We start from the raw sequence: 27,368 nt of genomic DNA, 5'->3' as shown, positions 1-27,368 counted from the left end.
AATCATTGTATTGCCTTAAGTTTCCACTAGAGGTCATTGGTTATTAGCTCGAACTCCTGTGCTGACTTGGTCCAGCCTAGGAATTTTTTATTTATTTTTGGTCGCATGTTTTTTCTTTTATAGTTTAAACATTTTTATAAATAAAACCTTTTATAAATATAATTTCTTGGGCTGTAGAATATGCCTTTAAGGATGTATTTATATTATATATATATATATATATATATATATATATATATATATATATTTTTTTTTTATATTCAATAAGGCCTTGCATCCTTGTTGTTTACATTTTTTCTGTAGGCGAGGTGTTCTGGCATTTTCATAATCTGACACGCTGTCTTTTCCCACAACCAAAATGGCATTTCCAGTTAGCCACTTCCTTGCACATCAAAACGAGGGCTTGATATATTGCGGTGAATCAGTGTATCGCCTATGCCCATTGATAACGTCTGTTGATGATGAAACGCGTCTGGAACGGCGCACACTGACGTCACCGCGCTGAACGTATGGAGGAAGAGCTCCTGTAGTGCCGGCTGGCATTTGTATACATGCTTTTATAAAACGCTACATTTTGTAAGTAAGTTTTCGTCCTTTTTTATTAAAATTTATACGGAATCACACTATGGTCTGTTTTCTTTTACATCCATGAACCGAGGACCTGTTTACCTATGAGGAAGTGATCATATCCTGGATATCTGACCTTTGGAGTCTGTTTGGTCCGGTGCCTCAGTCCGTGGATGGAGTTTCTTACAGGCCTTTGAACCTCATGGTTGTGGTAAGCGGCTTTCCATTAGGTGGTGGTTTCCTTACAAGAAGGCATTCTCACGGTGGTGCTGTTTTTATCCTATTTGCGGGGCCTGCCTGATCCCCTACCTACTACTTGGGACTTTTTTTTATTATTCATACCCCTATTATGTTACTATCTTTGGGGCTCAGAGACTTTGTTTTTCTCCTTTTAAGCACTGGCACTTTGGTGCTGGTTGGTTTCATTGGCGCAGTTGATTTTTGTACTAAGATATACAATGGACCCTCAATCTTAAGCTTCTCACTATATCCTGTATCCTTATATCAACTCCATTATATGGGCTCCAGGGTACACCCTCCATGCCAGGAGACGCGCAATTCCCCCCCAACAGTCAGGGATATCCCGCCCCCAAAAACCATGGGGGGGTGTAATCCAGGCCCCACAACACCAGGATCTCAGAGGAAGAGAAGGGGGGTGGGATCAAAGAGTTTAGGAGGCAGGAAGGGGGAGGTGGGAGGACTTCTGGTGTTATACCAACCAGAAAAAGTCCTAATCAGTGATTGTCCTGGGATCATTTGTTAAGCATCTGATCCATGGGTCCCATACTTTATTAATCAAGTTCATTTTATCCTGCAAAATTGCCGTCAGTCTTTTATTTAACATGAGCAAAGAAAGTTTATATTTACTAAGTTGGTCAAATGGTATGGCCGCTGACTTAGAGTTCTTCGCTATTGTGATTTTGGCTGAAACTAATATGAACGTAAGGAGCCGTCTATGAATTTTGGAGGCTTCCTATACCTTGCAACCCAGGAGTGAGTGCCTTGTAGACTTTGTCAGGTTAATCTGGTGAGGGTATGAATGAAGTTATAGACCCTGATCCAAAATCCCCATACCTTGGGGCATTGCCACCACATATGGCATGCCGTCCCTTCCTGACCTCAACCACGGAAGCACTTAGAAGAAGCCCTTGGAACAAAAGTGGCCAGTCTAGTCAGCACCAAATACCACCTCAATAAAACCTTGTAATTTGCTTCTACAATTGAAGTGTTAAGTGATCTAGAACAGTGGTCTCAAAGTACCGGCCCGCGGGCCATTTGCGGCCCGCGGACCAGTTATAAATGGCCCTCAGGCAGGGTGGAAGTGAGGGGAGCAAAAAAAAAATTTTTTTTTTTGAGCTGGTGCCATCTGGTGGTGAGCCGTTGGTATTACAAGTTATTACCACCAGATGTGAGCTGGCGCCATCTGGTGGTGGCCGTTGGTATTACAAGTTAAGCATTACAAGTTAAACAGCAATTCTAATGTCATTTTACACTATTTTCACTGCCATATTCTTCCCTCTAATTAGAACCCCCAAACATTATATATATTTTTTATCCTAACACCCTAGAGAATAAAATAGCGATCATTGCAATACTTTCTGTTACGCCGTATTTGCGCAGCGGTCTTACAAGCGCACTTTTTTGGGAAAAAAATTACACTTTTTTTAATTAAAAAATAAGACAACAGTAAAGTTATCCCCATTTTTTTTAATATTATGAAAGATAATGTTACGCCGAGTAAATTCATACCCAACATGTCACGCTTCAAAATTGTGTCCACTTGTGGAATGCCGACAAACTTTTTTACCCTTTAAAATCTTCATAGGTGACGTTTAAAAAAATCTACATGTTGCATGTTTTAAGTTACAGAGGAGCTAGAATTATTGCTCTCACTCTACCAATCGCGGCGATACCTCACATGTGTGGTTTGAACACCGTTTACATATGCGGGCGCTGCTCACGTATGTGTTCGCTTCTGCGCGCAAGCTCGTCGGGACGGGGTGCGTTTTCTGGCTCCTAACTTTTTTAGATTCCAAGCAAATTTGTCAAACCCTGACTTACACCAGTGCTGGTGGTAATAATGCGCTCGCTGACACTAGTGCTGGGGGTTAATAATGTGTTCGCTGACACCAGTACTGTTGTTTTTGAAGTTTGAATGCGGCCCCCCATGGCATATGAAAACTTGTCTTGTGGCCCTCAGGTAATTTGAGTTTGAGACCCCTGATCTAGAAGCTACCATTGCCATCGTGCCATTCCTCAAGTTCCAGAGTTTCCTGGATACGGGTTCGCATTGGGCCATGCAAGTCAGTTTTCCTGAGACATACGTTAAGATAGTATATATTGCTGAAATGTGACCTCGAATTTTGTCATATGGTCGACACATTTTCCATAGGTGACATAGTTGTGAGGTCACCTTTGAGTGATAGGGTTTGCAGATAATCTAAAGAGTTCTAAATCCGGTGATTTTAAGACTTGGGATCCCTGAAAATGGTTGTAGTATTGCACTTCTGGCACATTTATAAAGCACTTATGTGTGCTATAAAGAATTTTAAAGTGAAAGTTTCACTCGCTTCAAGACTCATAGAAGGGAGTTGTGTAACATTACAAAGATTAAGATGTCCCTTAAAACAAATCAAAACGCTCATTACATAGATTTGTCCCATTAAGGTTAATTCAATTTTTTCTGAAAAAATAAAAAAGGTGAACACCCGCCTACAACCTCCCACCACGTCTGGTCTCCACTGCAGTTATTTCTGTGGGTAGTAGTTTCACCATCCATGCACCCCGATGCAGGTGTCCCGGGCGCTGTTCTTCCCCTTCTTTCCCTAGGGAAGCTGGGTCTGATCAGAGCAATTCTGGTCGTGTGCAGGTGCTAACCATTCAGATCCGTTCTGATCTTCCCTAGTGTCCCTAGGGAAATAAAAAGGAAGAACATGATGGTTTTCAAACCCCAGGACCACTGCACTGGGCTGCGTGGATAGTGAAACAGTATCATCCACAGAAGTAAACTGTAGCAGGGACCAGGGGGTCAAAGTGGGTATAGGGTGTTCACTTTTTCATAAAAATTTGTTTTTTTTCTACATACTTACCTGTAAAAATCCATTTCTTTGAGTACATCACGGGACATTGAGCAGGTTATAATCTTAAAGTGTTACTAAACCCATTAATATGAAAATAGTTCCTCTGCCGGAATTATAAATCTTTTTACATTAAAATACTGCCACTATATTTGCTGATCTGTATACCACATGATAAACTGCACAGTTTGCCCAGTGCTGAGATTTCAGGCAGATTTGCACTACAGCTAGTACACGCGTGATGTCAATATCATGTAACTTGAACAGTTCAACTGAAACAGGAAATGTTCTATCCAGCAATAGAGACTAAACTGAGCATGTGCAGGATGGCTACCCTCACTGTATTATATGGCCTTGTCAAGATAGACAGTGTAGAAGGGGAGGATCTGTCCATATAGTGTCAAAGTGCCTTTTTACACAATGCAGAGGATTAACCCCCTAAGTTCCACAGTGAGTATAATAATGATATTCTGCATATACAGGAAGATTTTACTGTTGAGAGAGTTTAGTAACACTATCTGGCTTATGTACACTGACCCAATTCAAGTGAAAACTAGAAACTACCCTAGGCAAGAAAGATGGATCCCGACGCAACATCACCTTGTCATGATACAAGACCAAGAACAGCTCCTTACATGAAAGGACCACCAGTTTAGAAACTCTTCTTGCCAAATCGATAGTAACCAAAGAAACCAGCTTCCAAGTTGAAGGACTAACAGAGTTTCTCAAATTGGTTCAAAAGGAGGCTGATCCAAGGACAGCCAAGACCAAATTCAATTCCCAAGGATACAAGGGTGGCCTAACAGGCGAGACTGACTGTGTTACACCCTGAATGAAGTTTAAATCAAGGCTTGAGAAACAACGGTCTCATAGGGACGAAATCTGACCCTTAAATGGTACTGAAGGCCAATCTTATTTCCCCTACTGATTGGAGAAAGGAAAAAATCTCCTACTCACATATTTCCATAGATGCCATTTCCTGCTACACCCCAGGCATAAAAGATTTACGTCCTGTAATAGAAACTCTCCGAAGCCAGCATCTTGTCGCTTAACGGTACAGAGATAACAGGACCCAAAACCATTGGGTCTGGCTGGACTGAAAGTGACTAAGGAGCGTTCTCTGCAAGATTCACTATGTCAGTGTACCAAGGTCTCCTGGGCTAATAATATTATCAGTGTTGCCACCTCCCGGGTTCTTTTCAAAAGATGCAGCAGTAGCTGAAACAAAGGGAAGGCATCAATTAGGGAGAACCAGTGCCTAAGGTGTTACCAGTGCATCAACCCCTATTGCCAGTTGGCCTCTTGTCCCAGACACAACCTGTCCAACTCCTTGTACAACTTAGAAACCAGTAGATCAACTTGCAGATCTCCCCAATGTTGGCAGATTCCCAAAAATGTCTCAGGATGCAGGACCACGTGATGCCGGCATTAGTCGCCGATTATTGGAAAACCCCTTTGGGATTTTTCTATACCTAGAATATGTACTAGAGACAGAGACAACAACTGCTGTTCTGTCCCAGACAGAATGTGGTTCACCTTCCTGAGCCGCACAACTCCTGGTTGGTGATATATGCCACTTTAGAGACATTTTGCTTGTCCAAGCTCTAATCGACCCCAAAATCTACCTGTTGCAGAGAGGTAATCACTGAACGGTCCAAGCCCATCTTAAACAGAAGGATGTCCAGCGGCTTGAGATTTAGGCTAGACCTCATGTCCCCATTTTGGTTTTGGGACCACTACAGGATCAAGCGTTTTACAATACTATGAGCCCATAACTTCTGCTCCAAGAGCCAATGCAATGCAAAAAAAAAGACGACTCTGTGGCAGACCCAAAAGGCCCCCCAGAGGCGTACATAACCTACCAGGTTTCTGCCGACTAAAGACGGAGGGAACCACCTTAGATCTCGTATCCTAAGATCTTCTGGCACGAGATACTCTCAAAACACAGCAGGCCCAGACGCCTTCCTCACTAAGGAGGGGAAAAGCTTACAGGGATCTGGTATTCACAGGCAGTCTCCCTTCCAAGTACTAACCAGGCTTGATCCTGTTCAGGGTAATGCAGCCACAGTCCATCTGGCGAAAAAATTTATGCATCAGGAAATGCTGCAAGGGCTCAGATTCACCTTACATCACTGGTCTATCGGGAGATGTGGACACCGCCAGATCACTGAACCTGAGAGCGGTGCACCTGCCTCTCCCTTCTGGAGCCATTTAACTCATATAACAGGTAAATAATGTAGCAACTATATTAGCCAAAACCTAAAAATGCAGTCACCAAAGAATGCAGGCTTAAAACAACGTTGGTCTATCGCTATGCAACCAGGTAGGTATGCCGCTATGTAGGTACCTAGGTATGCAAACATGCAGGTATAAGTATTCTTGCCGTTCACGCACTTATGTATGCAGTTTAAGGCAAATAAGCACAAATGTATATAGTCTAAAGCAAATAAGCACATATTTATGCAGTCCGATGGAAACATGCACATATGTATGCAGTTCCAGACAAATAAGTACATATATACCTACATATGTATGCAGCTCAAGGCAAATATGCACATATGTACGCGGTTCGAGGCAAATAAGCACATGTGTATGCAGTCCAATGCAAAAATGTATGTAGTTCAAATGTCGTTAATGCGTTTATGCAAATATGCATTTGTGCAAGCATGGAAACGTGTTTATGCATGTATGCCAACATGCGTTTATGCAAGCATGTATACTACGCTGCACCTGGCCCCATACTAGTTTTGCAGGATTAGCCAAGCACATATGCATCCAATGCAGCCTCCATGCTGCTTCAGAGCAGCTTAAAAGTAAGCTCCTGCAGACCAAATGCATGCTTTTCTGGAGACAACTCTTTGGATACCTGTGCATGGATACCCGCACTGGGGTGTATCGACAGTACCAGCCCCCTTATTAAGTAGTAAGTATACAGGTATAACTTTATGCAGTATATAATCATGACTCGTCTGGTCCCATAGGAAGTATTCACACCTCATTATGTAGCCATGAGCTGCAGTTATGTCTCAGAGACCTTGCTGATCCTTCAGCCCTCATGGTATACAAAAAATGTCCGCCCTTCTACTTGCTACCTATACTGACAGCACACTGTCCCCAGTTGCCACCGGGAGAAAGACCAGACAGTCGGCTTCAAAAAAAAAAAAAAGATACTGCAAACGCAGACTTACAATTTTCTGATACAGGACACTGAATCATAAAGGAATTCAATCTTCACCCATCATGGCGGGTTTTGTCACTTAAGGACCAGGAACCCTCTTTATTATCTCGGCCCACTCCCCTGGACCTGCATAGCACCCTGCTGGAAAGCACTTTGGTCAGAACAAACACTGCACAGGGTTCCATTTTGCAGGGTCCAGCACCGCAAGCCTTGAGAATTCTTCTCCTTATCCAGCGAGGCTTGGGTACCATCCATTTTAGCCAACAGCTTTTCTCAAATGAATCCGATTGACATCCATGCATGATTCTCAGCAGAATCAGTTAAGACCTCCCAGTATGCTTCAACAGCATATGTAGCTCATCAGTGACCACCACCTTACAGACAATGGCAGAAAAACTGAGCTACTTCTTGTGTAGGAGGGGTTTTATAGGGGAGGACTTCCTGTTTGATTGATCCAATTGATCTACCAGTGTCCATTCACCTGCAGGTGGCGCATAACCCAGATAGTTACCTGCTCTGGGTACCTGCTCTGGGTCCCGTGATGTACGATAAAGAAAGTTATTTTTTAAATGGCCCTTTAATACACATGCTCCAAGATATGGTATCATCTCACCTTGCCTGTGACCATTTCAATCAGGACACAGCCCAAACTCCAGATATCTGCTGCCCGTCCATGCCCTTCTCCTTTTGCTCTGGTGATAACTTCTGGGGCCATGTATGCTGCAGAAATAGGGGTAAATACAGGTTACATTTTTTTAAAACTACAGAAGTTGTCAAAAGAAAGTGCAGTAATCCCCTCACAGAAAACTATCACAAAGACAAATGTGTTTGGGATGTCTTTAGTGAATTTAAACATTAACCACTTAAGCCCCGGACCAATATGCTGGCTAAAGACCCAAGGGGTTTTTTCAGTTCGGGACTGCGTCGCTTTAACAGACAATTGCGAGGTCGTGCGACGTGGCTCCCAAACAAAATTGGCGTCCTTTTTTCCCTACAAATAGAGCTTTCTTTTGGTGGTATTTGATGACCTCTGCGGTTTTTATTTGTTGCGCTATAAACAAAAATAGAGTGACAATTTTGAAAAAAATTCAATATTTTTTACTTTTTGCTGTAATAAATATCCCCCAAAAACATATATACAATTTTTTTTTTCCTCAGTTTAGGCCGATACGTATTCTTCTACCTATTTTTGGTAAAAAAAAATCGCAATAATCGTTTATCGGTTGGTTTGCGCAAAATTTATAGCGTTTACAAAATAGGGGATAGTTTTTTTGCATTTTTATTTTTTGTACTAGTAATGGCGGCGATCAGCGATTTTTTTCATGACTGCGACATTATGGCGGACACTTCGGACAATTTTGACACATTTTTGGGACCATTGTCATTTTCACAGCAAAAAATGCATTTAAATTGCATTGTTTATTGTGAAAATTACAGTTGCAGTTTGGGAGTTAAACACAGGGGGCGCTGTAACATTTAGGGATCACTGTGTATGTGTTTACTAGTGTAGGGGGGTGTGGCTGTAGGACTGACATCATCGATCAAGTCTCCCTAATAAAAGGGATCACTCGATCGATGCGCCGCCACAGTGAAGCACGGGGAAGCCGTGTTTACACACGGCTCTCCCCGTTCTTCAGCTCCGGGGAGCGATCGCGACGGAGCGGCTATAAACAAATAGCCGCGCCGTCGTCCCGGATCGCTCCCCGAGCGGACCCGACCTCCGCATGTACCGGGGGGGGGGGGGTCCCGATCGGACCCCCCACCCACGTCTAGGCAGGCACGTACAGGTACGTTGATGTGCCTGTCCGTGCCATTCTGCCGAACGTAAATGTACATGAGGAGGTCGGGAAGTGGTTAAAAAAAATGTACTGCGCCATCTAGAAATAAATATGTGTTTACATTAATGTAAAAGCTTAAGTGCAAAATCTGCTTTTTGGCAGTGGAAAGTTTCATAATTTACCTGCTGTTCCCATTGTACTGTTGACTTCTCCCGGCATGGTTTGTGCATTGTTTTTCAGTTTCACAGAGCACCCAAAGTCTCCCAGTTTGATTAGTCCGCAAGATGTAAGAAATATGTTTGCACCTAAGAAAGTTATATCAAAAGCAATTTACATAAGTAAATGGTGTACAGCCTTTAACATGCTTTAATACACACATACACTTACAGGATGTCCCACAAAAATGTATACACAATTTGAATGATTATAAAGCCAGTTTTTATTACCATACAGTTCACTTTCAAATGTTAAAATAAAATACATAAATGTACTTTATATACTTATAGGTAGATTCAAAGAGATTGGACTAACTTTAGGGCGGCCTAGCCTAGCCTGTTTAGGCTACACCGCCGTAAATAACTAGGCTAGTAGTGATTCTCAATCTACTTACCTGCTAATCTACGGCGGCTTAGCCTCAAACGAGCGGGCGTAAGGGCGCCTAATTCAAATTGGTTGGAGGGGGGCGTGCTGTATGGAAATGAGGCTTGACCTCACGTTTTTTTACGTTTCTTGCTACTGTGCATGCGCCGGGCGCCTACATTTCCCAGTGCGCATTGCGGCTAAGGACGCCGTACGGGCCTATTGATTTCGACGTGGACGTAAACGACGCAACTCCCGATTCGCGGACGACTTGCGCAAAAGACGTAAACAATTCGAACCTCGCGGCGGGAACGGCGACCATACTTAACATTGGCTAGGCCACTAGAGCATAGCTCTAACTTTAGGCCGCCTAAGGCCTTACGGAAACTACGTTGATCGACTGCGGCGGGCTCGCGTACGTTCGGGAATCGTCGTAAAAGCTAATTTACATAATCTACGCCGGCCGCAATGGAAGCGCCACCTAGCGGTCAGCCAAAACATTGCAATCTAAGATAGGACGGCCAGTTGATCACCAATGGTGGGATTTTTTTAAATGCCACTAATCAGTAATTGTAGGACTGGTTGAAGGATTAGCATGCCACTGACCAACAATGCTGGAAAAAAATATTTTAATCAACAGACAGCATGGATTCATAAAAAACAGAAGTTGTAAAAAAAAAAAAAAAAAAACCTTTGAATGTTCTTTTTTTTTTTAAATGTTTTAACCACTTAAGGACTGATCCTGTTTTTCAAAAGTTTTTTTGCTAGAAAATTACTTAGAATCCCCAAACATTATATATTTTTTTCTAACACCCTAGAGCAGGGATCCTCAAACTACGGCCCTCCAGCTGTTGCGTAACTACAAATCCCATTGCAAAACTCTGACATTCACAGACATGACTAAGCATGATGGGAATTGTAGTTCCAGAACACCTGGAGGGCCGTAGTTTGAAGACCCTTGCCCTAGAGAATAAAATGGCGGTCATTGCAATACTTTTTGTTACACCGTATTTGCGCAGCGGTCTTACAAGCGCTCTTTTTTTTTAAAAGAATTTACTTTTTTTAATAAAAAAATAAGGCAACAGTAAAGTTAGCCCAATTGTTTATATTGTGAAAGATAATGTTACGCAGAGTAAAATGATACCCAACATGTCACGCTTCAAAATTATGCCCGCTCGTGGAATGGTGTCAAACTTTTACCCTTAAAAATCTCCATAGGCGACGTTTAAAAAATTCTATAGGTTGCATCTTTTGAGTTACAGAGGAGATCTAGGACTAGAATTATTGCTCTCGCTCCAACGATTGCGGCGATACCTCACTTGTGCAGTTTGAACACCGTTTTCGTATGCGGGCGCTACTCACGTGTTCGCTTCTGCACGCAAGCTCGTCAGGACGGGGCGCTATAAAAAATATATATATTTTTTGTTTTCTAATTTATTTGACTTGAATTTATTTATTTATTTTTACACTGTTTAACCACTTGACCACTGGGCACGAAAACCCCCTTAATCACCAGACCAATTTTCAGCTTTCGGTGCTCTCACAATTTGAATGACAATTACTCAGTCATACAACATTGTACCCATCTGAAATTTTTGTCCTTTTTTTCCCACAAATAGAGCTTTCTTTTGGTGGTATTTGATCACCTCTGCGGTTTTTATTTTTTGCGCTATAAAAGAAAAAAGACTGAAAATTCTGTAAAAAAAAAAAAAAAATCTAGTTTCTGTCATATTAGCAGGTTATTTCTCACACACAGCATATGCATACTACAAATTACACCCCAAAACACATTCTGCTATTCCTCCCGAGTATAGCGATACCACATGTGTGCGACTTTTACACAGCGTGGCCACATAAAGAGGCCCAACATGCAGGGAGCACCATCAGGCGTTCTGGAGCACCCAGGCCAATTCTGACATTTCTCTCCTACATGTAAAAATCATCATTTATTTGCTAAAAAAATTACATAGAAACCCAAAACATTATATATGCTTTTTTTTCAAAGACCCTAGAGAATACAATGGCGGTTGTTGCAACTTTTTATCTTGCACGGTATTTTCGCAGCAATTTTTTGAACGCGTGTTTTTAAAAAAAAAACAGTTTTGTGCTTAAAAAAAAAAAAAAACAGTAAAGTTAGCCCAATGTTTTTGCATAATATGAAAGATGAAGTTACGCCGAGTAAATAGATACCCAACATGTCACCCTTCAAAATTGCACACGCTCGTGAAATTGCGCCAAACGTTGCTACTTAAAAATCCCCATAGGCGACGTATTGCAAGGTATTGGAGTATTGAGGGTATTGCGGAGTATTGGGGGGGTATTGCAGAGTATGGGGGGGTATTGCAGAGTATGGGGGGGGGGTATTGCAGAGTATGGGGGGGGTATTGCAGAGTATGGGGAGGGTATTGCAGAGTATGGGGGGGGGGTATTGCAGAGTATGGGGGGGGGGTATTGCAGAGTATGGGGGGGGGGGGTATTGCAGAGTATGGGGGGGGTATTGCAGAGTATGGGGGGGGTATTGCAGAGTATGGGGGGGGGTATTGCAGAGTATGGGGGGGGGTATTGCAGAGTATGGGGGGGGGGGGGTATTGCAGAGTATGGGGGGGGGGTATTGCAGAGTATGGGGGGGGGTATTGCAGAGTATGGGGGGGTGGGTATTGCAGAGTATGGGGGGGGTGGGTATTGCAGAGTATGGGGGGGTGGGTATTGCAGAGTATGGGGGGGTGGGTATTGCAGAGTATGGGGGGGTGGGTATTGCAGAGTATGGGGTGGGGTATTGCAGAGTATGGGGTGGGGTATTGCAGAGTATTGCACTCATCATTATTTTTATTTTGCAGAGTATTGCGCAGGGATGGCTGGATCTGTGACTGCAATTGTCACAGATCCAGCCCACAGTGCGGCGGCTGCTGCTGCCGCCCGATCCCCCCCCCTCCCTCTCCTCTCACACTGTACCGAACGGTACAGAGAGGAGAGGGAGGAACCGGCGTCATTACATGACGCCGGTTTGTTTACAAGTGATCGCGCCGTCATTGGACGGCGCGATCACGTGGTAAGGAGCCGCTTCCATTGGCTCCTTACCGCGATCCGTGTTGCTGCGGGTCCCGTGGACCCGCCGAGCGCCGGTGATCGCGTGTGCGCGCCCGCTCGGGCGCGCAATTGTGACTCTCTGGGAGGACGTATATTGACGCCCTCCTAGAGTTAGGTAACCGCCTTGTAGCCGTATTTCGGCTATAGGGCGGTTACCAAGTAGTTAAAAAAAAAAAGACACTTTAATTCCTTTACAAGGAATGTAAACATCCCTTTTACTAGAAAAAAGCATGAAAGGTCCTCTTAAATATGAGAACTGGGGTAAAAAAAAAACTCAGATCTCATATTTAGACTAAAATGCAATTAAAAAAAATAAATACAACATTTTGGCATTTGAAAAAATTACAACAAAAAAATGTGCCTTTAAGACGCATAGGTGGAAGTGACGTTTTGACAACGCTTCCGCCCTGCTATACTATGGAGACGGGTGGGGGCCATCTTGTCCTCACTCGTATCCATCCATGGCAAGCAGGAAGAAGGACCCGATCGAGAAGGACCGCCCCCCGCGCCCTCCGGTATGCAGCGGAGGGCGCCTCTCCCACTGCTGATAACGGTGATCTTGCGGCGAATCCGCCGCAGAGACCACCGTTATCGCTTACAGGACCGGCTACGGAAAAGATGGATATCTCCGTTGTGGCAGCAGCTGCTGCTGTTACCGAGATATCCATCTTTAAAGTGCAGATGTATATGTACGTGAGCCGGTCCTTAATTAACATATAAGTGTAAATTTAGAAGGTGACTGTATACTTCTCTTTTGTGTGAAAAAAATAAATAAATCGTTTAACATATGACTTTTTCCATAAAAAAGTATGATAACTATTCATTTTAAGAGTAGATTGAATTTGCTAATGTTTCGTGTTTACGCACTATGGTGATGTATGAGATTTCATGACACTGAACTTGTTTAGAAGACAGCATCACGCGGTGAGAACTGATGTTCTTGTTTTTTCGTTTGTGATCATTACGATGGGTTAATTTCCCAGAGTATACAATTATGCAGCCATACCGTCTGGTCACGCCTATTTAGAAACACACACTGACAAAAACGCGCCCAGGCATGACCAGACGGCCTGATTTGAACTGTCAGCTGTTAACAATCTCCACCTAGAAATAACCGCGGACGAGTGCTTCTTCGGCAGTGAGCGAGTATCATTAAAAGGCTGCAAATTACATGAATATTAGGAGATGCTATTTGACTTTTATTTGATGTAAGCATATTTCTTAAAAGGTTGTTCTTAAAAATAAACTGTTTTACGCTATGAAGATCCCTTCTCTATTTTCAGGTGGGTGGTGATAAACGAAACACAGGAACACCCCTCTCTGATTGAGTAATTCCTGTAGTATGCTGACTGAAGGCGCAAGCTTTCTACAGGCTAATGATACATCATTGTAACAAGACGTAATTTTAACACTGTTTTGACGAGTGCATTTTTTGAGGGGAGCAGTCTCACGTGGTGTGGTGAAGGTCTCTTTTTTTGGAAAAATACCATATGAATAATCTCTAGGATCACCTGAGGCACTTTGGACTCGCTCTTCAGCGGGCATATTATTACCATTTAACTTTGTTGCTTTATTTCTAGAACACTGCTATAGCTTGTGAATTACATTAATGGACTTCTAGAGCTTTGTTTAATGTCAAACAAACCTGATTTCTTTTTATAAAGAGATAAAAATAAAATCTTGGACAGAGGCGTGGCTGTGGTTGTGGTGAACCTGGATTTTGCAAAAGCATTTGACACAGTTCCCCACACACGGCTCATATGTAAGGTAAAGTCTACAGACTTGGAAAGGTCAAATTGTAAATGGATAGAAAACTGTCTCAAAGACAGAATTCAGAGAGTAGTGATTAATGACTCTTACGCTGAATGGTCTAAGGTTATCAGTGGTGTACCCCAAGGTTCAGTGTTGGGACTTTTTAATATCTTTATAAATGATATTGGGTCTGGGAATAAAAGTAACATTTCTGTCTTTGCAGATGACACCAAGCTGTGCAGTGGAATAACGTCCTTGCAGGATGTCGCCAATTTACAAGCCGACCTCAATGCTCTGTCTAATTGGGAAATTAAATAGCAAATGAGGTTTAATGTTGACAAATGTAAAGTTATGCACTCGGGGGCTGAGACTATGCATGCATCATACATACTAGGAGAACAACTAGGGGAATCCATGGTGGAGAAGGATCTGGGGGTTTTGGTAGATCATAAGTTCAACAATAGCATGCAAATCATTAGTAAGACCTCATCTAGAATATGCAGTTCAGTTTTGGGCACCAGTTCTCAAAAAGGATATCAGGGGAACTGGAGAAAGTGCAGAGAAGGGCAACCAAACTGATAAGAGGCATGGAGGAGCTCAGCTATGAGGAAAGATTAGAGGAACTGAATTTATTCTCTCTTGAGAAGAGGAGATTAAGGGGGATATGGTTGGGATGTACATAGGTACATAGGTGGTCCATATAGTAAACTTGGGTTTTTATTCACTTTAAGGTCATCACAGAGGACAAGGAGGCACTCTTTACGTCTAGAGGAAAAAAGATTTTATCTCCAAATACAGAAAGGTTTCTTCACAGTAAGAGCTGAGAAAATGTGGAATAGACTTTCTCCAGAGGTGGTTCTGGCCAACTCAGTAGATTGCTTTTAAAAAAAAAAGGTCTGGATTCTTTCCTAAATGTATATAATATAAGCGGGTACTAACATTTATAGGTAAAATTGATCCAGGCAAAATGTGATTGCCTCTCGGGGTATCAGGCAGGAATTTTTTCTACAGTTGTAGAAAATTGGATCGTGCTTTGCTGGGGTTTTTCGACTTCCTCTGGAACAACTGTGGGTAAAGGATTGTGTATACGGGATTGTATTTTACATTTTTATGGTTGAACTAGATGACTATGTAACTATCTAACAATGATCGTGGGTTTGTTTTGGGAAGAAGATTTAAAAAAGCATCATATGAACCAAGTTATTACATGGCATTGGTTGAACTAGATCAGGGGTCTTCAAACTATGGCCCTCCAGTTGTTAAGGAACTACTATTCTCATCATGTCTAGTCGTGTCTGTAAATATGCTCATGGGACATGTAGTTCCACAACAGCTGGAGGACCGTAGTTTAAAGATCCCTGAACTAGATGGACTTGTGTCTTTTTTTTATTTCATCCTGTCTCTTATATATAATAAAGTTATTGCTGTGAGTTGTGTCTTTTTTTTAACAAGACTAAAACTATGTATGTAACCATATGACTTCTCTAATATCTATGAAAAATCTTTTGACCACTATTGTCCAGCATGGTTTGGGAACGTTATATATGTTTTACATACTATGAATGCATTTAAAAACAATCTAAGCTGCTAGGTGTCTTCTGCATATAAATGTATTAAAACCGTATAAGTAAAGATTCCAGGTATGGTATATTTTTAGATAGTTACGCTGGTCCAGCTTGGACATAGGTAACAGTAAATACCTATGTATATGCCATTCCTGGCCAATGCCCCTGGAAGCTGAAAATCACTGAATTGGACACAGCTACTTTCTTCTAGTGGATATCTCCACTTGCTTCCAGGTCCTGTGCTAGTAGCCAATCTGATGCATAGTCAACACAGGAAGTCAGCTGCTCAGCATAGGTACCATGTAAAGAATGTGTTGCATTTTCTGAATGAATGCAAAGTGTTTTCTAATTGAATGAGGTGTAGAGTGTGCCGTCACCATACTGCCTCTCCACCTCATCCAGTCAGTGACCACTTTGTATTCAATCAGAAAATGCAAAGCATTCTCGGCCATCCACTTGTGTTCCCCATGCATCAGGCAGGCTTCTCAGCACAGGGCCCAAAAGCAAGTGAAGATCACTGAAAAAGTGATTTCCTTCTTCCAGTGGCATTGAGTAGGTACAGTAGGTGCACGCGATATTGTGTCAATCTCGCTCCCTTTCTCGGCGAGATTGAGCACCTACGAGCCCCATCGCGGGAGCCAGCGCCGAGCTGGCTTGCCGCGATGGAGACAGAGCCGTCATAGAAGCGACGGGAGATCCGACTTGGATTCCCGCCAATTCTACACGTGTGCGGCGTTTGTTATGAATCCTGAGGGGGAATTCCCTGCCGGATTTTAAATAAAAATTCGGCATGGGTTCCCCCCTCAGGAGCATACCGGGCCCTTAGGTCTGTTATGGGTTGTAAGGAGAGCCCCCCTACGCCGAAGGGGGTCCCCCTACAATCCATACCAGACCCGTATCCAAAGCACGCTACCCGGCCGGTCAGGAACGGAGTGGGGACGAGCGAGCGCCCCCCCCCTCCTGAGCCGTACCAGGCTGCATGCCCTCAACATGGGGGGGTTGGGTGCTCTGGGGCAGGGGGCGCACTGCGGGGCCCCCCCACCCCAGAGCACCCTGTCCCCATGTTGATGAGGACAGGGCCCCTTCCCGACAACCCTGGCCGTTGGTTGTCGGGGGATGCGGGCGGGAGGCTTATCGGAATCTGGGAGCCCCCTTTAATAAGGGGGCCCCCAGATACCGGCCCCCCACCCTAAGTGAATGGATATGGGGTACATCGTACCCCTACCCATTCACCTGGAGGAAAAGTGGTAAAAACACAAATAAAAAAACACAGGGTATTAAAATATTTTATTAGTCTGCTCCGGAGGCTCCCCCTGTCTTCTTTAGCTCTTTTACCAGGGGGAGCTTCTTCTTCCGATTTCCGGGGGTCTTCTCCTGCTCTCCGGGGTCTTCACCGCTCTTCTGTGACGTCTTCTCCGCTCCGGGGGGTCTTCTTCTATGTTCGCCGCTCTCCGCTCTTGACTCGGCGCACCCCGGTTCTTCCTCCCGCTGTCCGGTGCCTTGTCCTTCTTCCGCTGTTCTGTGACGTCTTCTCCTCTTCTTCCGCTGTTCTGTGACGTCTTCTACTTCTCCCTTCAGGCCGCTGTGCTGTGACGTCTTCTCTTCTTCTCTTCTCCCGATGTTGACACGCCGGGCTCTTCTTGCTGCAATGACGGGTGCGCGGCTTGCGTCGGACTTATATAGGCCTCACAGTCCCATCATGCTCCGGTAGGTACCACGTGAGTAGGTATCACATGGGTAGGTACCAGAGCATGATGGGACTGTGAGGCCTATATAAATCCGATGCAAGCCACGCACCCGTCATTGCAGCGAGAAGAGGTGACGTGTCAGCATCGGGAGAAGAGAAGAAGAGAAGACGTCACAGCACAGCGGCCTGAAGGGAGAAGTAGAAGACGTCACAGAACAGCGGAAGAAGAGGAGAAGACGTCACAGAACAGCGGAAGAAGGAGAAGGCACCGGACAGCGGGAGGAAGAACCGGGGTGCGCCGAGTCAAGAGCGGAGAGCGGCGAACATAGAAGAAGACCCCCCGGAGCGGAGAAGACGTCACAGAAGAGCGGTGAAGACCCCGGAGAGCAGAAGACCCCCGGAAATCGGAAGAAGAAGCTCCCCCTGGTAAAAGAGCTAAAGAAGACAGGGGGAGCCTCCGGAGCAGACTAATAAAATATTTTAATACCCTGTGTTTTTTATTTGTGTTTTTACCACTTTTCCTCCAGGTGAATGGGTAGGGGTACGATGTACCCCATATCCATTCACTTAGGGTGGGGGGCCGGTATCTGGGGACCCCCTTATTAAAGGGGGCTCCCAGATTCCGATAAGCCTCCCGCCCGCATGCCCCGACAACCAACGGCCAGGGTTGTCGGGAAGGGGCCCTGTCCTCATCAACATGGGGACAGGGTGCTCTGGGGTGGGGGGGCCCCACGGTGCGCCCCCTGCCCCAGAGCACCCAACCCCCCCATGTTGAGGGCATGCAGCCTGGTACAGCTCAGGAGGGGGGGGGGGCGCTCGCTCGTCCCCACTCCTTTCCTGACCGGCCGGGTAGCGTGCTTTGGATACGGGTCTGGTATGGATTGTAGGGGGACCCCCTACGCCGTTTTTTCGGCGTAGGGGGGGCTCTCCTTACAACCCATAACAGACCGAAGGGCCCGGTATGCTCCTGAGGGGGGAACCCATGCCGAATTTTTATTTAAAATCCGGCGGGGACTTCCCCCTCAGGATTCATAACAAACGCTGCACACGTGTAGAATTGGCGGGAATCCAAGTCGGATCTCCCGTCGCTTCTATGACGCGCACGTTGGAATGTGCTGTCACTATTCCAGTGAGTGCGAGATGTCGGCGAGATCTCGGCACCATGTCGCCGAGAATCAGCGCGATGCTGTCGTGCTAAAAACACAATATCACAAACACCTACTGTAGGGTATATACATAGTTACATTGGTCCAAGCTGCACCAATGTAACTATGAAAAATATACCATGCCTGTAATTCATCTTTAACACTGGTTAAGTACTAGAAAGAATATAAAAAAAACACCAACACTTTTTAGGTTCCTATACCTTGCTCACAGACTTTTCTAATTATTGTTCCCTAACCCATCCAAGGTTTTAAGACATGTTATTCACATTAACATACTCTAGATTTTTGTTCATGTAAAAAGGGCACGGAATTTTTCCTCATTTCTAAAAACACACATGCTCAGTTCAAGTATTCATTCCAACTTGATGCAGTGTATTATATTAAAGAACAGAGTTATATGAAATAATCTTGATTTATTCCTAGAAAGCATAATGCATGATAATTGGCTTTTTCTGTACACAAAATAAGTAACCGCTTAATATTTATGTGACAATAGACAGACCGCCACAAAACAATAATACAAAATAAAAAAAATCTAAATGCTATGCAACCTGGTAATTCTCATTTACCTTTTATATCCCGGTGAACAATACCATGTTCATGAAGCACATTTATTGCAATGGTGATCTGCTTAGTGTAAAGTCGTATGACATGCTCCTGAAGGCCAAGCCTAGCAACTTCCTCCAAAGTACCCTCATCACAGTATTCCATGAAAATGTACATTTCTTCCTGCATTTGGAGAAAGAAATGTATTACTCCTACAATACGGACAACATTACCATACATTTTCTATAAAATGCGTTTTAACCATCAAGAATTCTTCTGAAGGAAACCCAAGCCTGAAAAATACTGACACACATTGACAATACATTTGCAAAACACAGGTGAAAGTGTGAACACTGTTTTGTGCCAGCAGCAGTAATCAATACATATAATAAACATCCATTTGCACTAGATATAGATCTGTTGCGTTGGAGTATCTTGCATAAACTAAAAAGAATCTCTGCTGCTACTTTAAAGCAGCTAACAATTAACACAAGAAACTGTACTGAAAATAAGAAAAAAATATTTTTTTAGTTAACAGTTTGCTGCTGCTTTGTAATTAACGTCATGTCATATAAGGTGACTGCTTGGCTTGTTTGCATCTTTATGGGTCAGACTGTTTCCCTATTTGCATTTACTACACTATACTCTATTTTGTCAAGAAAAGTAAAATGACAGTTTCCCTTTAAGCCTAGGCTCTCATTAGTGCTACTTCATAATCATGCATTTTTCAGTACAATTTTGTAGCACATTTGTATGCATGTTAATGAGGGATTTTCATGCTTCATGCATTTTGGAGGAGACTGGTTGTTAAATACATTGGCATACAGAGGAAATTGCACTGCTGTTAACACGGCCTGAAGGAATTGTATTATTATTATTAGTTTTACCCATATAGAAGCTTCATGTATACCTCATCAATTAGTGGTAATATTTCAGTCCTTCTCTGAAGGTACCATATTTACGTACTGTATACAGGGAGTGCAGAATTATTAGGCAAGTTGTATTTTTGAGGATTCATTTTATTATTGAACAACAACCATGTTCTCAATGAACCCAAAAAACTCATTAATATCAAAGCTGAATATTTTTGGAAGTAGTTTTTAGTTTGTTTTTAGTTTTAGCTATTTTAGGGGGATATCTGTGTGTGCAGGTGACTATTACTGTGCATAATTATTAGGCAACTTAACAAAAAAAAAATATATACCCATTTCAATTATTTATTTTTACCAGTGAAACCAATATAACATCTCAACATTCACAAATATACATTTATGACATTCAAAAACAAAACAAAAACAAATCAGTGACCAATATAGCCACCTTTCTTTGCAATGACACTCAAAAGCCTGACATCCATGGATTCTGTCAGTGTTTTGATCTGTTCACCATCAACATTGCGTGCAGCAGCAACCACAGCCTCCCAGACACTGTTCAGAGAGGTGTACTGTTTTCCCTCCTTGTAAATCTCACATTTGATGATGGACCACAGGTTCTCAATGGGGTTCAGATCAGGTGAACAAGGAGGCCATGTCATTAGTTTTTCTTCTTTTATACCCTTTCTTGCCAGCCACGCTGTGGAGTACATGGACGCGTGTGCTGGAGCATTGTCCTGCATGAAAATCATGTTTTTCTTGAAGGATGCAGACTTCTTCCTGTACCACTGCTTGAAGAAGGTGTCTTCCAGAAACTGGCAGTAGGACTGGGAGTTGAGCTTGACTCCATCCTCAACCCGAAAAGGCCCCACAAGCTCATCTTTGATGATACCAGCCCAAACCAGTACTCCACCTCCACCTTGCTGGCGTCTGAGTCGGACTAGAGCTCTCTGCCCTTTACCAATCCAGCCACGGGCTCTTCCATCTGGCCCATCAAGACTCACTCTCATTTCATCAGTCCATAAAACCTTAGAAAAATCAGTCTTGAGATATTTCTTGGTCCAGTCTTGACGTTTCAGCTTGTGTGTCTTGTTCAGTGGTGGTCGTCTTTCAGCCTTTCTTACCTTGGCCATGTCTCTGAGTATTGCACACCTTGTGCTTTTGGGCACTCCAGTGATGTTGCAGCTCTGAAATATGGCCAAACTGGTGGCAAGTGGCATCTTGGCAGCTGCACGCTTGACTTTTATCAGTTCATGGGCAGTTATTTTGCGCCTTGGTTTTTCCACACGCTTCTTGCGACCCTGTTGACTATTTTGAATGAAACGCTTGATTGTTCGATGATCACGCTTTAGAAGCTTTGCAATTTTAAGAGTGCTGCATCCCTCTGCAAGATATCTCACTATTTTGGACTTTTCTGAGCCTGTCAAGTCCTTCTTTTGACCCATTTTGCCAAAGGAAAGGAAGTTGACTAATAATTATGCACACCTGATATAGGGTGTTGATGTCATTAGACCACACACCTTCTCATTACAGAGATGCACATCACCTAATATGCTTAATTGGTAGTAGGCTTTCGAGCCTATACAGCTTGGAGTGAGACAACATGCATAAAGAGGATGATGTGGTCAAAATACTCATTTGCCTAATAATTCTGCACTCCCTGTATAGGGCAGCCATATTTGTACACTACCTAGGTCAGCTCGCATTTCTGCTGTGCATGCAAGTCTACAGGTCTGCCAACTGACCAAAAACAATGCAGTTCTTGTATGGCCAATATCCTAGCCCAACAACGCTTAACTACTTTTCAACCAGAGCCATTTTTCCCCATTTGTGCACGTTAACGACCATGTCTTAGACCTAAATATTAAACTGTAACTAAAGGCAAAACTTTTTTAGTTTTGAATCGAGTGGAAAGGGATTAGAACACCTGTTAGATTTTACTGCTGTCTGTGCCCCCATTAGGGAGATTCACCCCATTTGTCTTGTTTACCATTATCATTGAAAATGAAAAGAAAAGATGATCCCAAATTTTGGGATGATACCAGAAAGGGAATAGAGGCAAAATCTTTGTAAGGGGTCACTGGTTCTAGTGATACCATAGGATTTTGTCACTCTGGAAGGATTTCCTCACTTCCTGTTTTGGCCTTGGGGCAGGAAGTGAAGGGAAATCTCTCCAATGTGACACAGATGGCAAAAAAAAAAAAAAAAAAGACCGACAGGGGTTATATCCCTCCCTTACTCTATCCAAAAAAGTTTTACCTTTAATTTACAATTTAAACCCCCCAATTTATACATCTGAAAGCAAAGACCCTGCAGAAAAATGGTGGCAGTTGCAATTTATGTCACATAATATTAGCGCATAGTTTTATCAACCGCAAACATCGTTCAAAAATTGCTGGTAAAACAAATGAGGCTGTGATGAGTAAATAGAAGTCCAACATGCCCACATTGCGCACGTCTGAAATAAGGCCCCTTTCACACTGGGGTGGGAGGCGAGTCTGTGGTAAAGCGCCGCTATTTTTAGCGACAATTTTGCAGCGCTGTTCGGCCGCTAGCGGGGCGAGGGCGCTAGCGGCCGAGAATGGGTTAAAAACCACCGCAAAGCTCCCTCTGCAGAGGCCCATTGCCGGCGGAATAGCCGCGGTGTCCCATTGATTTCAATGGGCAGGAGTAGTGGAGGACTGGAATACATACCACTCCTTCACCGCCCCAAAGATGCGGCTAGCAGGACTTTTTTTTACCATCCTGCCAGTACCCCGCTCCAGTGTGAAAGCCCTCGGGGCTTTCACACTGGAGACACAGCAGCAGCTGTTTAGGGTTGGTTTGCAGACACTATTTTTTAGCGCAATAGCACCTGCAAACCGCTCCACTGTGAAAGGGGTCTTACAGATTTTGGTACACAAGATTGTCAATAGGCGTCACTTTAAAAGCCTTTACAGATGATCTGCCGATAATGTATACTTTTACACACCCAGCCTAGTTGCCTTATTGGTATTGTCCTTCAAATTGTTTCTCTGCTAAAATTTGATTTGTTTGGATCATTATATCTTGGGCTAGGGTGATATTGTTCTTTATTAGCACACTGGCAAATTTAATATGTTGGTTCACCACCAGCTACAAGTCATATTTTTGTCGCTATGGTTTTGTACTTTTTAAAAAGTTTTAAATAAGAAATCGATAAAAGCCTTTACAGGTTAAACATTTTGAATTAGCCATAAATGATGGCAATAGTATTGCTCTCACGCTGAAATTCATGGCAAAGTGCAAGATGTAGCACAATTTAAATTTTCGTATGTAGGTACACCTGCCACATGGGTTTTGGTTCTTTTGTGCCTGTATGTGGGGGTGGGGGAATTAAGATTTTTTGTGTTTTTAACTTTTTTTTTAAATGTTGCCTTATTGCGATCAAATACGGGGGCCCAATAGTCCCTTATGTGATAAAATACTGTAATGTCAGGCTCTCTGAAGAAAACTACCTTCAGAGGACTGAGGAATTGATCAGGCAGCTTTAAAGCCCTTTCACACTGGGGCCCGCCCGTGTGTTTGCGGTAAAGCGGCACTCGTTTTAGTGGCGCTTTAGCTTTCTGGGTACTTTTAACCCCAAAAAAGGGGTTAAAACCTCCTGTGCTGCCGTGCTTCCGGGAGCGCATTTCAGGCACTTCGGAAGAGCTGCCAATTCATTGCAAACCGACCCAAAGATGCTGCTGGCAGGACTATTTCTAACATCCTGCAAGTGCACCGCCCGGGTGTGAAAGCACCCATTGCAATGAATGGGAGGCAGTTTTCAGGTACTTTAAAAGTTGCTATTTCTAGTGCTAAAACAACTAACTGCCATCTGAACAAATTTAAACACATCCCAGCTGCTACAGTCTCCATTTATAAATAGGTCTGGAAGGCAGTCGGTTAATGCTTTCTTGTATTAAAAGAGGTATGAACTGCAGAGACAGACATCATTTATCCCTGTACAAATCATTAGTGAGACCTCATCTGGAATATGCAGTTCAGTTTGGGGCACCAGTTCACAAAAAGGATATTGGGGAACTGGAGAAAGTGCAGAGAAGGGCAACCAAACTGACAAGAGGCATTGAGGAGCTCAGCTATGAGAAATTTAACTTATTCTCTCTTGAGAAGAGGAGATTAACCCCTTGCCAACTTCCTGACGCCGGTTTACATCTGCAGAATGGCAGGGGCAGGCAAATGGGCATACCTGTACGTCCCTTTAAATTTTCCGCCTAGCGGGCGCACATTCGCAGACGAGGAGAGGCAGAATGGGGAGATGCCTATGTAAACAAGGCATTTCCCTGTTCTGCCTAGCAACATGACAGGGATCTACTGCTCCCTGTCATTGGGAGCAGTGATCTCGGTTATGTTCGAGTGAGACCATCCCCCCCACAGTTAGAATCACTCCCTAGGATACACTTAACCCCTTGATCGCCCCCTAGTGTTTAACCCCTTCCCTGCCAGTGTCATTTATACAGTAATCAATTGCGATTTGTAGCTCTGATCGCTGTATAAATGACAATGGTCCCAAAATAGTGTCAAAAGTGTTAGCCTTATTATAATATCGCAGTCCTTGTAAAAATCACAGATCGCTGCCATGACTAGTAAAAAAAAAAAAATAGAAAATTATAATAAAAATTCCATAAAACTATCCCCTATTTTGTAGACGCTATAACTTTTGTGCAAACCAATTTATATATATGCTTATTGTGATTTTTTTTTTACCAAAACTATGTAGAAGAATACATACTGGCCTAAACAGAGGAATTTTTTATATATATATATATATATATATATATATATATATATATATATATATATATATATATTTTTTTTTTTTTTGGGGGGATATTAATCATAGCAAAAAGTAAAAAATATTGCTTTTTTTTTTTTTAAATTGTCGCTCTTTTGTTTATTGTCAGCAAAAGTGAAGCAGTGCCAAATTGCAAAAAATGCTCTGGTCAGGAAGGGGGTAAAATCTTAATAAGTGGTCCATATAATAAACTCGGTGTTGAGTTATTCATTTAAAAGGTTATCAAAGAGGACAAGGGGGCACTATCTACAGCTGGCGGAAGACAGTAAGGTTCTTTCACAGCAAGTGCTGTGAAAATGTGGAATAGACTCCCTCAAGAGCTGGTTCTGGCCAGCACTGTAGACTGCCTGGATTCTTTCCTAAATGTACATAAAATAAATGGATACTAACATTTATAGGTAAAGTTGATCCAGGGAATATCTAATTGTCTCCTAAGGGAACAGGATGGAATTTCCCCCCTGCTGGAGCAAATTGGACAATGCTTTGCTGGAGTATTTTGCCTAGTTCTGGGTCAATTGTAGGATTTAGGATTGCGAAAATAGGATTGTGTGATTTTTGCTCCCTTTTATTGGTTGAACCAGATTAACTAGAAAGTCACATAAAAATTACTTTAAAGGGGTTGTAAAGGAATTTTTCCCCTAAATAGCTTCCTTTACTTTAGTGTAGTCCTCCTTCACTCATCCTTCGATTTTGCTTTTAAATGTCCTTATTTCTTCTGAGAAATGCTCACTTCCTGTTCTTCTGTCTGTAACTACACACCGTAATGCAAGGCTTTCTTCCTGGTCTGGAAAAAGTCTCTTAAGGGGGGAGGGGGCGAGCAGGAGTGTCAGGAAGCCCACTAACACACAGCTCCTTTCTCTATCTGCAAAGTAGAGAGTGTCCTGACTTTCCTGCTCGCCCCCTCCCCCCTCAAGAGGCTTTCTCCACACCAGGGAGAAAGCCTCGCATTACGGTGTGTAGTTACAGACAGAAGAACAAGAAGTGAGCATTTCTCAGAAGAAATAAGGACATTTAAAATCAAAATCGAAGGATGAGATAAGTGAAGGAGGACTGCACTAAGGTAAAGGAAGCTATTTAGGGGGAAAGAAAATTCCTTTACAACCCCTTTAAGTTTAAGAACTCAAAACACTCACTGGAAACCTCATTTTCCCATATGACACTTAACATGCTGCAAACTTTTACCCAGAATGTAGAAAAGGTTACAAGTGCAGGAAAAACAAGTGCTTCTACTGCAAACAAATCTATTTTAATGTACTAACAAAGAAAGTCAAAGGCAAACAGCTTCACGCTAGGTACAAATTTCTTACTCTGTGAAGTTCTACACCGAAATAACGAACAAGATTTGAGTGTTTGAGGCCTTCAAAGATTTTCAATTCATCTGCAGTTTCTTTGATTGTCTTATGGTCATTTGGCTGAAAGCGGATCTAAGAGGTAGGGGGGAAAAAAATACAATTTAATGACTTGGGCTCTACACAAAAATAACCCATTAGAAGTAACAAGTTATTCTGAAATGGTAAAGTATACATAAACCTGATTACTTAAATCTTATTATAATTTTAAATACAGTAAAACCTTGGATTGCGAGCATAATTCATTCCAGAAACACGCTTACAACCCAAAGCATTATATTAAAGCTAATTTACCCATAAAAAAAAAAAATGGAAACTCAAATGATTCAACCCACAAGCATTTATTCACAAGTCCTTCAGTTTAAAGTCTATATAAAAAGATTATAGCAATGTGATAGGTTGTGGATGGACATTTTATGGTTACACAAATGGAAGCCTCCACAAGAGGATTAAAAGCAAAATCTAGCAGGAGCTACAGAGTATAAAAGAAGAGAGGCGCCTCGAAGTGTAGCAATATGGTTACATTTAATGAAGGTACAATATTTAGCAAGCAGGGGAGCGCATCTTGACTGGTCTCACAATTCGATTACGATTATCTTGTCCACAATTCAATTCTGCGATGCATCACGATTACTGCGCAAATGCACGCATGGTTAAAAACATTTTATCCAAAAATTCAAGCAGTCAGAAAAACGAACATTTTTCTCCAGCGGCAGAAGGATGTTTGAATCAGAGACCGAGGCGAGGTGGGATCAGAGGCCGAGGCATGGTGGGGGGGATCAGAGGCCGAGGCATGGTGGGGGGGATCAGAGGCCGAGGCATGGTGGGGGGGATCAGAGGCAGAGTGGGGGGGATCAGAGGCGTAGTGGGGGGGGGGATCAGAGGCAGAGGCATGGTGGAGGGTTCCGACTGGCATGGTGGGATCAGAGGCGTGGTGGGATCAGAGGCAGAGGCATGGTAGGGGGGATCAGAGGCAGAGGCGTGGTGGGGGGGATCAGAGGCAAAGGCGTGGTGGGGGGGATCAGAGGCGTGGTGGGGGGGGGGGGATCAGAAGCAGAGGCGTGGTGGGGGGGGGGGATCAGAGGCAGAGGCGTGGTGGAGGGATCAGACTGGCATGGTGGGATTAGAGGCGTGGTGGGATCAGAGGCATGAAGAGATCAGAGAATCAATTCAGTCAACTCGTGAACGTCCGAACTGCGATGAACCGATACTGCGAATATTTTTAACACCCCTATTAGCAAGTCACATGGTTGATAATTAAAATAGTCACATCTAAGTATGCAGGCATCCGGGGGAAAAAGCTGTCCACATAGACCATCTTCCCACACCATCGTCTCTCATCGCTGTCAAAC

At 43.2% G+C, this 27,368-nt stretch overlaps 1 protein-coding gene across 7 annotated transcripts in view; it reads right to left on the bottom strand.

Moving 5' to 3' along the window:
• The window catches only part of MAP3K4 (mitogen-activated protein kinase kinase kinase 4), a 218,890-nt gene that overhangs the window by 2,545 nt on the left and 188,977 nt on the right, over positions 1-27,368 (bottom strand). For all 7 annotated transcript variants that reach the window (XM_040350607.1, XM_040350609.1, XM_040350606.1 and 4 more), the window contains 4 exons: positions 25,975-26,091; positions 19,006-19,165; positions 8,783-8,905; positions 7,436-7,542 (listed from right to left, as the gene is read on the bottom strand). In XM_040350607.1, the coding sequence (XP_040206541.1) occupies positions 7,436-7,542; positions 8,783-8,905; positions 19,006-19,165; positions 25,975-26,091 (507 nt within the window). The remainder of the gene's footprint in view (positions 1-7,435; positions 7,543-8,782; positions 8,906-19,005; positions 19,166-25,974; positions 26,092-27,368) is intronic.

This window comes from Rana temporaria, chromosome 4 (assembly GCF_905171775.1).
Source record: "Rana temporaria chromosome 4, aRanTem1.1, whole genome shotgun sequence".
NCBI classification, from domain to species: Eukaryota; Metazoa; Chordata; class Amphibia; order Anura; family Ranidae; genus Rana; species Rana temporaria.
Note: the sequence above shows the minus strand (reverse complement) of the source record. Positions and strands in the feature narration are given on the sequence as shown.